Source organism: Oncorhynchus kisutch, linkage group LG3 (genome assembly GCF_002021735.2).
Source record: "Oncorhynchus kisutch isolate 150728-3 linkage group LG3, Okis_V2, whole genome shotgun sequence".
In the NCBI taxonomy this organism is placed as follows: Eukaryota; Metazoa; Chordata; class Actinopteri; order Salmoniformes; family Salmonidae; genus Oncorhynchus; species Oncorhynchus kisutch.
In genome coordinates this window covers 5,199,789-5,211,748 of record NC_034176.2, presented here as the reverse complement: position 1 = coordinate 5,211,748, position 11,960 = coordinate 5,199,789, and the positions used below count along the sequence as shown (strand labels likewise).

Below are 11,960 nucleotides of genomic sequence, written 5' to 3'. Positions count from 1 at the left end.
GCACGGTAGAACCCTGTGGATGCATAACACTGTTCTCTGTGCACGGCCACAACAAGGTGGTGGGAGGTGGGGACCACAACAAGATGGTGGGAGGTGGGGACCACAACAAGATGGTGGGGAGGTGGGGGCCACAACAAGATGATGGCGACCACAACAAGATGATGGGGGCCACAACAAGATGGTGGGAGGTGGGGGCCACAACAAGATGGTGGGAGGTGGGGACCACAACAAGATGATGGGGGCCACAACAAGATGGTGGGAGGTGGGGGCCACAACAAGATGGTGGGAGGTGGGGACCACAACAAGATGATTGGGGCCACAACAAGATGGTGGGAGGTGGGGGCCACAACAAGATGGTGGGAGGTGGGGGCCACAACAAGATGGTGGTGGCCACAACAAGATGGTGGGAGGTGGGGGCCACAACAAGATGGTGGGAGGTGGGGGCCACAACAAGATGATGGGAGGTGGGGGCCACAACAAGATGGTGGGGAGGTGGGGGCCACAACAAGATGGTGGGAGGTGGGGGCCCACCATCTTGTTGTGCCTGTCTGTCTGTCTGTCTGTCTTTGTGTGTTTGTGTGTCTACGGTAGTCTGCATGTTCGTGGTGAGCTCATACAACAACCACATCCTTTGAGTTGAGTATGAATTGAGGTTCAAGGTCAGAGAGAGACCAGAACACCTCAGAGCTTTCTACAGGCCAATACCTACACCAGGTCTACATTAGGCAGCATCTCTACAACGGATCCCTCTGAACAACGGGATCATGACACACTTCAGAGTCCTCAGTCTCTGGGTCGGCACTGTTCTGCATTTGTATCTGCACACAGGTAATAGTGTGAGTGTGTGTGTGTGTGTGTGTGTGTGTGTGTGTGTGTGTGTGTGTGTGTGTGTGTGTGTGTGTGTGTGTGTGTGTGTGTGTGTGTGTGTGTGTGTGTGTGTGTGTGTGTGTGTGTATGTGATAATGTCGTATGTTCTCCATTCTCTTGGTACTCAGTGTCTGTATGTGCTTTAGAACAATGTTTCCCAACCCACACAGGTACTGGAGAACCAGGGTTGGGGGTACTGGAGGACCAGGGTTGGGGGTACTGGAGGACCAGGGTTGGGGGTACTGGAGGACCAGGGTTGGGGGTACTGGATGACCAGGGTTGGGGTACTGGAGGACCAGGGTTGGGGGTACTGGAGGACCAGGGTTGGGGGTACTGGAGGACCAGGGTTGGGGGTACTGGATGACCAGGGTTGGGTGTACTGGAGGACCAGGGTTGGGGGTACTGGAGGACCAGGGTTGGGTGTACTGGATGACCAGGGTTGGGCGAACTGGAGGACCAGGGTTGGGGGTACTGGAGGACCAGGGTTGGGGGTATTGGAGGACCAGGGTTGGGTGTACTGGATGACCAGGGTTGGGCGAACTGGAGGACCAGGGTTGGGGGTACTGGAGGACCAGGGTTGGGGGTATTGGAGGACCAGGGTTGGTGGTATTGGAGGACCAGTGTTGGGGGTCCTGGAAGACCAGGGTTGAGTGTATTGGAGGACCAGGGTTGGGTGTACTGGATGACCAGGGTTGGGCGAACTGGAGGACCAGGGTTGGGGGAACTGGAGGACCAGGGTTGGGGGTACTGGAGGACCAGGGTTGAGTGTATTGGAGCACCAGGGCTGGGAAACACTGTTCTATATCTGTCAGTATGTATGTACGATGACCTCATCAACATGCCTCCTGTCTTCACGGATCCACTTCAATGTCCCCCTTCATTTATCTCCTCCAAGGTGATTGCGCAGAGATCATTCATGGAAAGGAAGTGGTGCCTCACTCTTTACCCTTCATGGCTCGACTGGAGGACGGTAAAGGTAGTCTAGTCTGTGGAGGGATCCTCATCCACGAGTCATGGGTCCTAACTGCAGCCCACTGTAAAGTACGGACGGAATGGTTTTCACACAGGTAGGTTGTCACAGTACCAAATGTTTTTTGTTGTTGTGTATATTTGTGTAAATAACTTAACGTAATAAATTTTTTAAAAAATATGACTGCTGAAATGAATCAAATCAAATCAAATCAAATGTATTTATATAGCCCTTCGTACATCAGCTGATATCTCAAAGTGCTGTACAGAAACCCAGCCTAAAACCCCAAACAGCAAGCAATGCAGGTGTAGAAGCACGGTGGCTAGGAAAAACTCCCTAGAAAGGCCAATACCTAGGAAGAAACCTAGAGAGGAACCAGGCTATGTGGGGTGGCCAGTCCTCTTCTGGCTGTGCCGGGTGGAGATTATAACAGAACATGGCCAAGATGTTCAAATGTTCATAAATGACCAGCATGGTCGAATAATAATAAGGCAGAACAGTTGAAACTGGAGCAGCAGCACAGTCAGGTGGAAGTTGAAACTGGAGCAGCAGCATGGCCAGGTGGACTGGGGACAGCAAGGAGTCATCATGTCAGGTAGTCCTGGGGCATGGTCCTAGGGCTCAGGTCAGTTGAAACTGGAACAGCAGCATGGCCAGGTGGACTGGGGACAGCAAGGAGTCATCATGTGAGGTAGTCCTGGGGCATGGTCCTAGGGCTCAGGTCCTCCGAGAAACAGAAAGAAAGAGAGAAGGAGAGAATTAGAGAACGCACACTTAGATTCACACAGGACACCGAATAGGACAGGAGAAGTACTCCAGATATAACAAACTGACCCCAGCCCCCCGACACATAAACTACTGCAGCATAAATACTGGAGGCTGAGACATGAATCAAGTCAATTTCATTGTGCTGAATAGGTCATGTTTTATTTTGTAGTGTTGTTGTATTGCATTGTACCTGACTGTGTAGGGGTGGCAGGGTAGCCTAGTGGTTAGAGCGTTGGACTAGTAACCGGAAGGTTGCAAGTTCAAACCCCCGAGCTGACAAGGTTATTCTGCCCCTGAACAAGGCAGTTAACCCACTGTTCCTAGGCTGTCCTTGAAAATAAGAATTTGATCTTAACTGACTTGCCTAGTTAAATAAATATAAAACATCCAACACATCTCTTAGTCGTTTCAAATAATCTGATTCTGGATGTTGTCTTTTAGAATCAAGAATGTCAATCTGGGTGTCCACTCGGTGAAGAACGAAGCGAAGGCTACCAGACAGCTCGTAGCCGTGAAGAAGCATGTTCCTCATCCCGACTACAATGTTGCAGAGTTACGCCACGACATCATGCTGATAAAGGTCAGGCTAAATACAAAACCATGATTATAACAAACTTAATAAGCAACATTTCTTGTTCAAAATAAGGTGCACCGTGCTACCGCTATTCTGTCAGAGACATTGTAATAAAGAACATGATAACAGCACGATAACCTATTCAATTCTTTCTAAATTCAGGCACTAAAAATACGAACTAGCTTTTTTCCCCCAGATGTTTGTGAAAGCAAAGACACGGTGGAATGCACTTTTTTACATTACAATACAACTTGTTACAGTAATTATTGGGTAATTACTGTATTTCCAACACAATTCCAGGAAGGTAAGGATGTCCTTATGCTTATGTCCCCCGGTTTCCTCCAGCTTAAGAAACCAGTGAAGCTGACCGACACCGTGAAAGTCATGGATCTACCCAAGCCTGCATCTGATGTCCCGGCTGGGACACAGTGCTTTGCGGCCGGATGGGGAGACACGAAGGAGAATGGTGACCAGTCCGATGTCCTGCTGTCTGTCAATGTCACCGTGATCGACAGGAAGAAGTGTAACTCTCCTGATTACTACAACTTCTCCCCTGTCATCACCGGAGGAATGCTGTGTGCTGGTTACGGACAAGATAGAGCTGGCACTTGTCAGGTGTGTGCGTGCGTGTGTGTGTATGTGTGTGTGTGTGTGTGTGTGTGTGTGTGTGTGTGTGTGTGTGTGTGTGTGTGTGTGTGTGTGTGTGCATGTGTGTGTGTATATGTATATGTGTGTGTGCATGTGCGTGCGTGTGTGCGCGTGTGTGTTTGCGTGTGTGTGTGTGTATATGTGTGTGTGTATATGTGTGTGTGTGTGTGTGCGTGTGTGTGTTTGCGTGTGTGTGTGTGTGTATATGTGTGTGTGTATATGTGTGTGTGTGTGTATATGTGTGTGTGTATATGTGTGTGTATGTGTGTATGTGTGTGTGCGTGCGTGTGTGTGTATGTGTGTGTGTGTGTGTGTGTGTGTTTGTTTGTGTGCTTGTGTGTGTGTGTGAGTAATCAACATGCATTGTCTGTGTGTTTTCAGGGAGACTCCGGTGGCCCGTTGGTGTGTAGAGATGCACTAAGGGGAGTGGTGTCGTTTGCTGGAGGATGTGGTCGCGTCAACAAACCTACCATCTACACATTCGTATCTAAATACACTGACTGGATCACTAAAACCATCCAAACCTCTGGCTGATTTTTAAAAAGTCAAACGTCTTCTGTTCATTCTAAAATAAATGCTTATTGACATATAGTCGAATTCATATTTTGTTGGTGGAGGCTGGAGAACATGAAATTTCTTTCTCTTTTAAATTATTTTATTACTACTGTTCAAAAATACATGTAGCACATAATTAAAAGAGCAGATTGTGTACGGTAGAACCCTGTGGATGCATAACATTGTTCTCTGTGCACGGTAGAACCCTGTGGATGCATAATATTGTTCTCTGTGCACGGTAGAACCCTGTGGATGCATAACACTGTTCTCTGTGCACGGTAGAACCCTGTGGATGCATAACACTGTTCTCTGTGCACGGTAGAACCCTGTGGATGCATAACATTGTTCTCTGTGCACGGTAGAACCCTGTGGATGCATAACATTGTTCTCTGTGCACGGTAGAACCCTGTGGATGCATAACATTGTTCTCTGTGCACGGTAGAACCCTGTGGATGTATAACACTGTTCTCTGTGCATGGTAGAACCCTGTGGATGCATAACACTGTTCTCTGTGCACGGTAGAACCCTGTGGATGCATAACACTGTTCTCTGTGCACGGTAGCCACATCATGATGCTGCCACAGCCATTCTTCATCGTAGGCATGGGGTCAGGTTTCCTCCAGACGTCACGCTTGGCATTCAAGCCAAAGAGTTCAATCTTGTTTCTCATGGTCTCATTTCTAAAAACCTGTTTTTGCATTGTCATTATGTGGTATTGTGTGTATATCGACGAGGAAATAAGGTTATTTAATCCATTTCAGATTAAGGCTGTAACGTAACAACATGTGCAAAAAGTCAAGGGGTCTGAATACTTTCCTGAAATATCCAAGTTTCATTCTGGACACCAGAAGTAAAAATGAAGGTCTATAGGTCTCTTAACAGACCTTATGCAAAGTTGGTAGAGACTTGTCAAATAGGTAACTGCTGCCAAAAGATTGACTCAAAGGTCAACCGTGAGATTACTACCTACAATAGGCCTGTGACATAGCTACGATGACACACATGGCTGCTGCACGAGAGATCTGAGTCCCAGGTAACAATCATTTACAGGAGGAAGAAACGTTCTGCAACGTGAGAAACCGGTTGCTCGCTGGGCCCCTCCTACTTCTGCCATGCTGGATGTAAGCCATGCCTGACAGCCCCACCCACGTACTTCCATTACGCCCGCTGTGGGAGTATATCAATACTGGGAAGACAGAAACAGGCTCAGAAAGAAAGAGAAGGAGAGATTGAGAGAGACAGAGAAAGAAAGACAGAGAGAGAGAGAGAAATGGACCGAGAGTGCATCACACGAGGGGTCAGGAGGAGATGAATAGATCTACCCAACAGACCCATGGACCTTTTTGACCCCTCACCCCTGCAGCGATTGGCTCTCCTGGGTAAAGAACACACTTTAACTTTTCCAACTAACTCATACTCACAAAAAAAAAGCATTCGTTTTTTTTGTTGCTCTGGCACAACAAAGCTGATTCCACTAATCAACTCATCACGGACAAAAACTAAAAAGTGCATCCATTTTGGGCAGCAATGCAACCTGCAGACCCTCACCCCTGGAGGAACAATGGTCAACACTGCTGCCATATCTAAGTAGACAGACAGTAGAGTAACCATGGTTATGTCGAGACAGTAGAGTAACCATGGTTACGTAGAGACAGTAGAGTAACCATGGTTAAGTAGAGACAGTAGAGTAACCATGGTTACGTAGAGACAGTAGAGTAACCATGGTTAAGTAGAGACAGTAGAGTAACCATGGTTAAGTGGACACAGCGGATGACAGACCTGAAGTAACACAGGACACTATCGCCACCTAGTGGTTGAACTGATCAGATCTAACTCCTACTCTGATGATCCTGTTAATTGATTTATTTGTATTTTGTGTTGATCTGTGTGTCGTAGTGTTGTGGCAGGGCCTGGCGTTGGGACTGAACAGTTCTGCCTTGTGGTACCAAGTGGAGAGGAGAGACAGAGACAGGGCTGTGACCTGGATCCAGGCCAGGCGGTTCTGTCAGAGGTACATTTACATTTGAGTAATTTAGCAGATCCTCTTATCCAGAGACACAATCAGTGTCAGGTAGAAGAATAAAGAAAGTGTGAGTGTTATTATTTTTATTTTTTTACACAGTAAGTTGCACCGTAAAATTAAACCACAGATGCAGATGCCAGATTTAGCCAATAGGAGAGGACCAAAATAAACATAACCAGGGCCCTTTCTCAATTATATTCCCTCAACACCTGCATCCTGTCTCTCCTCCGTCCTCTCTGGCATCCTCTCTCTCCTCCGTCCTCTCTGGCATCCTCTCTCTCCTCCGTCCTCTCTGGCATCCTCTCTCTCCTCCGTCCTCTCTGGCATCCTCTCTCTCCTCCGTCCTCTCTGGCATCCTCTCTCTCCTCCGTCCTCTCTGGCATCCTTGTTGGGTTTTTTTTTAAGTCAAAAAGGTATTCGAGGAAAGGGAAAGGTGGATAGAAAATGCGCTTGTATGAAATTACAATCTCCTTCTCCAATTGGGTGTCATCAGGCAAATGACGTTCGCAGGGTGGAATCCCCCCCCCCCCCCCCCCCAAAAAAAAATAGCATATAATTTAAATGTTTGCATACTTTTCTACTTTAAGGAAAACAGGAAACAGGAAGCTGATTCAAAGGAGGGGTTGTGGGAAGGACTCAGGTTGGATCATGGAGAATGATAGAGGTCTCTAAAAGGCTGTATTGGCATGGGAACCGTCATTGAGGGCTTCCACCATTTTAAATGTAGTCAACTGGGTGGGACAACCAACTTCATTTCCTGTTTCCTCCTGGTGACCCTGTTGGAGTCAATGGTGAAGAAGAAAATGGACTACTACTTCAAAAAATGGAGATAGCCTCAACGGTGCTGCCCATACACTGTCACAGACGCTATAATGCAAGAGATACAAAAGATGAGTCATCTAGCTACCTATCTAAAGGAGACGATCGCGGAGGGGAGCACCGTCTTCTGTTTGCCTACTAACAACACTCTCCTCGACCACTTATCGGTTTCCAGGTCACGGAAGAGAGAGAAAGCAGAAGGATGGACCCTTTGCCCAAATGAGAAAAGTGTCTCAATTTTGTCTCAACAAAGGGTGTATTTATTTTTTATTATAATTTATTATTTGATATTTATTTCTACCTGTACACAGCCACTACGTTGACCTGGCTGTCCTAAGCACACAGGATCAGTACCAGTTCCTTCTGCAGACCATGGCTGCTGGTGAGAGGGACACGTTCTGGCTGGGTCTGCAGCCCCACACTGCCCCTGGTGGCTGGGGTTGGAAGTGGGTGGATGGCCAGGGGCTGAGCTATGATCGCTGGTATATAAAGAGTCCTGGACCTGGACTCTGTGGTTGTCTGGAGACCAGCCTCAAAGGGGAGAATAAACTACTGTCCAGATCCTGTGGCGAGACCGTGGAACGACATGGTTTCATCTGCCAAGGTGAGTGAGGAGAGTAATCAGTCCCTATTCACTCCCTACTCCTTCGCCTTCGGCCTAAAGAGAGTACATAGAAGCCCAACTGTAACCTGTACCTTATTACTGTACACTATATGATCTGCAATGAGGTGAAAGCAATATGTTGAAAACTCCTCCAAGAAGTAGAGAGAGATTCTAGAGAAATTAGTGGCTGAATGTCTGTTTCCATTGGCCTGAATGTCTGTTTCCACTGGCCTGAATGTCTGTTTCCATTGGCCCTAGAAAGCCAGCATCCCGGAGTCGCCTGTTGACGTTGAGACTGGTGTTTTGCGGGTACTATTTAAAGAAGCTGCCAGTTGAGGATTTGTGAGGCGTCTGTTTCTCAAACTAGACACTCTAATGTACTTGTCCTCTTGCTCAGTTGTGCACCGGTTGTGCACTCCCACTCCTCCTGCTATTCTGGTTAGGGCCAGTTTGTGCTGTTCTGTGAAGGGAGTAGTACACAGCGTTGTACGAGATCTTAAGTTTCTTGGCAATTTCTCACATGGAATAGCCTTCATTTCTCAGAACAAGAATAGACTGATGAGTTTCAGTAGAAAGTTCTTTGTTTATAGCCATTTTGAGCCTGTAATCGAACCCACAAATGCTGATGCTCCAGATACTCAACTAGTCTAAAGAAGGCCAGTTTTATTGCTTCTTTAATCAGAACCACAGTTTTCAGCTGTGCTAACATAATTGCAAAATGGTTTTCTAATGATCAATTAGCCTTTTAAAATGATACATTTGGATTATCTAACACAATGTGCCATTGGAACACAGGAGTGATGGTTGCTGATAATGGGCCTCTGTACGCCTATGTAGATAATCCACAAAATCCCATGTAGATATGCAGTTTCCAGCTACAATAGTCATTTACAACATTAACAATGTCTACACTGTAATTCTGATCAATTTTATGTTATTTTAATGGACAAAAAAATGTGCTTTTCTTTCAAAAACAAGGACATTTCTAAGTGATCACAAACTTTTGAACACTAGTGTATATCTATTTAATTGACATTTATATCTATTGAATTGACAGGCGCTGTACCCCCTGAGCGGCTAAAGGCGGAGTCTGAAGGGACTGATCATGTGACTGTGCATTGGGACACGCCCCCTCTGATGCAGACAGCTGATCATAGCTACAGAATTACCACATGTAGCTTCCAGCCTCACCCTCATCTTTCTCTCCTCCACCCTTCTCTCCCTCCTTGCCACACCCCTCCTCTTTTCCTCTGTCCTTTCCCCCACCCCCCTCATCCCACCACCCCATGTTGCGTCCTCCACCTCCCCTACTCCAACAGTTCCACCTCCCACTCCACCCGGATCTCTGGCCTAACCCCGGGAACCCAGTACACCATCAGCGTTGCCACAGTGATCACGCGCCCAGATCCTGTCACCGGTGACAACGTCACCACTGACAGTGACCCAGTCACGGTGACCGTCACAACAATAGGTGAGTGTGACACACACACACACACACACACACAAGTATACTAGTTGTGAGTATTGTTTGTGTGTCATATGAATGTGTGTTACAGATCTCTTCTCTCCACTAGGGGGCGGTGGTGGGCAGCCGGTGGTTGCCATGGTACTGAGTGTGGTCAAGTTCATCTATCTGGCTGTCTTACTCTGCTTACTTTACCTCATCCTGAAGAGAAGTGAGTCGGACCATGGATCAATCATTCTACATCAAATCAATCTATCGATCGATCAAACCGGCGAGCTAGCCGATTGACCAATCAATCAATCAATCAAAAGTTAGAATACAACAATTTGATAAGTGAGGTTTCAGGCCATGCTTTAACTCCATGTCCCTGTCTCTAGATGCTGTCCAGGCTCCTGAACTTGATCTGGAATCAGTAGAACTCCCTACTGAAGAAGAATACATTTTAGACATGATTAAAACTGGTCCTACATCAGTTGAATTCCCTAATGAAGAATGCATTGTTGAGCTGCCACCTGAAGAATAATGCATTGTCTGACTAGAACTGGTTCTAGATCAGTGGTGCCCCCTCCTGGAGAATATATTGTTGAGCTGCCACCTGAAGAATAATGAATTGTCTGACTAGAACTGGTTCTAGATCAGTGGTGCCCACTCCTGGAGAATGCATTGTTGAGCTGCCACCTGATTACAACTGGTTGTAGATCAGAAAACAGCAGCTCTACCTGCCAAATCTACCAGCTTTTCTTGATAGTGTAAAGATTAATGGAGAATATAAATACAAGCTGCAGACAGTATGCGTTATTAGTCTTGATACATACTTATAAACAAAATAGTTTTATCTTAACAAGATATACCTGTTTAACTATAAGTTCTTAGAAAAGTATTGATACACACTGAAGTGCAAAGTAGATGTGTTATTCTCGACAAGGAATTAATAAGCATTGAGAATTAGCTGCCTATTTAATAAACAGATTAGAAAAATAGATATTTTGACCTCAATACGACGTTTAGAAAATTATTTTATTTATTTATTTTATGTTTTACCATGTTGCCTCCTTATGCATATAGATAGGAGAAATGTACATTAGTTGTAATGTCATAAAGTATGTAATACATATATAGCCTTAGTTCACAAATGACACCGTATTCCCTACATAGTGCACTACTTTAGACCAGATCCTTATGGCACCGTATTCCCTACATAGTGCACTACTTTAGACCAGATCCTTATGGCACCGTATTCCCTACATAGTGCACTACTTTAGACCAGATCCTTATGGCACCGTATTCCCTACATAGTGCACTACTTTAGACCAGATCCTTATGGCACCGTATTCCCTACATAGTGCACTACTTTAGACCAGATCTTTATGGCACCGTATTCCCTACATAGTGCACTACTTTAGACCAGATCCTTATGGCACCGTATTCCCTACATAGTGCACTACTTTAGACCAGATCCTTATGGCACCGTATTCCCTACATAGTGCACTACTTTAGACCAGATCCTTATGGCACCGTATTCCCTACATAGTGCACTACTTTAGACCAGATCCTTATGGCACCGTATTCCCTATATAGTGCACTACTTTAGACCAGATCCTTATGGCACCGTATTCCCTACATAGTACACTACTTTAGACCAGATCCTTATGGCACCGTATTCCCTACATAGTACACTACTTTAGACCAGATCCTTATGGCACCGTATTCCCTACATAGTGCACTACTTTAGACCAGATCCTTATGGCACCGTATTCCCTACATAGTGCACTACTTTAGACCAGATCCTTATGGCACCGTATTCCCTATATAGTGCACTACTTTAGACCAGATCCTTATGGCACCGTATTCCCTACATAGTGCACTACTTTAGACCAGATCCTTATGGCACCGTATTCCCTACATAGTGCACTACTTTAGACCAGATCCTTATGGCACCGTATTCCCTACATAGTGCACTACTTTAGACCAGATCCTTATGGCACCGTATTCCCTACATAGTGCACTACTTTAGACCAGATCCTTATGGCACCGTATTCCCTACATAGTGCACTACTTTAGACCAGATCCTTATGGCACCGTATTCCCTACATAGTGCACTACTTTAGACCAGATCCTTATGGCACCGTATTCCCTACATAGTGCACTACTTTAGACCAGATCCTTATGGCACCGTATTCCCTACATAGTGCACTACTTTAGACCAGATCCTTATGGCACCGTATTCCCTACATAGTGCACTACTTTAGACCAGATCCTTATGGCACCGTATTCCCTACATAGTGCACTACTTTAGACCAGATCTTTATGGCACCGTATTCCCTACATAGTGCACTACTTTAGACCAGATCCTTATGGCACCGTATTCCCTACATAGTGCACTACTTTAGACCAGATCCTTATGGCACCGTATTCCCTACATAGTGCACTACTTTAGACCAGATCCTTATGGCACCGTATTCCCTACATAGTGCACTACTTTAGACCAGATCCTTATGGCACCGTATTCCCTATATAGTGCACTACTTTAGACCAGATCCTTATGGCACCGTATTCCCTACATAGTACACTACTTTAGACCAGATCCTTATGGCACCGTATTCCCTACATAGTACACTACTTTAGACCAGATCCTTATGGCACCGTATTCCCTACATAGTGCACTAC

At 45.9% G+C, this 11,960-nt stretch overlaps 2 protein-coding genes across 2 annotated transcripts; both read left to right on the top strand.

Annotated features, from left to right (window-relative positions):
- Positions 1–627: 627 nt before the first annotated feature.
- On the top strand, positions 628–4,416 carry LOC109884979 (granzyme A). Its single transcript, XM_020476862.2, has 5 exons — positions 628–828; positions 1,763–1,934; positions 3,047–3,185; positions 3,525–3,794; positions 4,209–4,416. The coding sequence occupies exons 1-5, from the start codon at positions 765–767 to the stop codon at positions 4,359–4,361; spliced, it is 798 nt and encodes a 265-aa protein (XP_020332451.2). The 5' UTR covers positions 628–764; the 3' UTR covers positions 4,362–4,416.
- Positions 4,417–5,611: 1,195 nt separating this feature from the next.
- On the top strand, positions 5,612–10,531 carry LOC109884978 (uncharacterized). Its single transcript, XM_031815850.1, has 6 exons — positions 5,612–5,761; positions 6,279–6,393; positions 7,536–7,828; positions 8,886–9,299; positions 9,403–9,504; positions 9,671–10,531. The coding sequence occupies exons 1-6, from the start codon at positions 5,716–5,718 to the stop codon at positions 9,814–9,816; spliced, it is 1,116 nt and encodes a 371-aa protein (XP_031671710.1). The 5' UTR covers positions 5,612–5,715; the 3' UTR covers positions 9,817–10,531.
- The last annotated feature ends 1,429 nt before the right edge of the window (positions 10,532–11,960 follow it).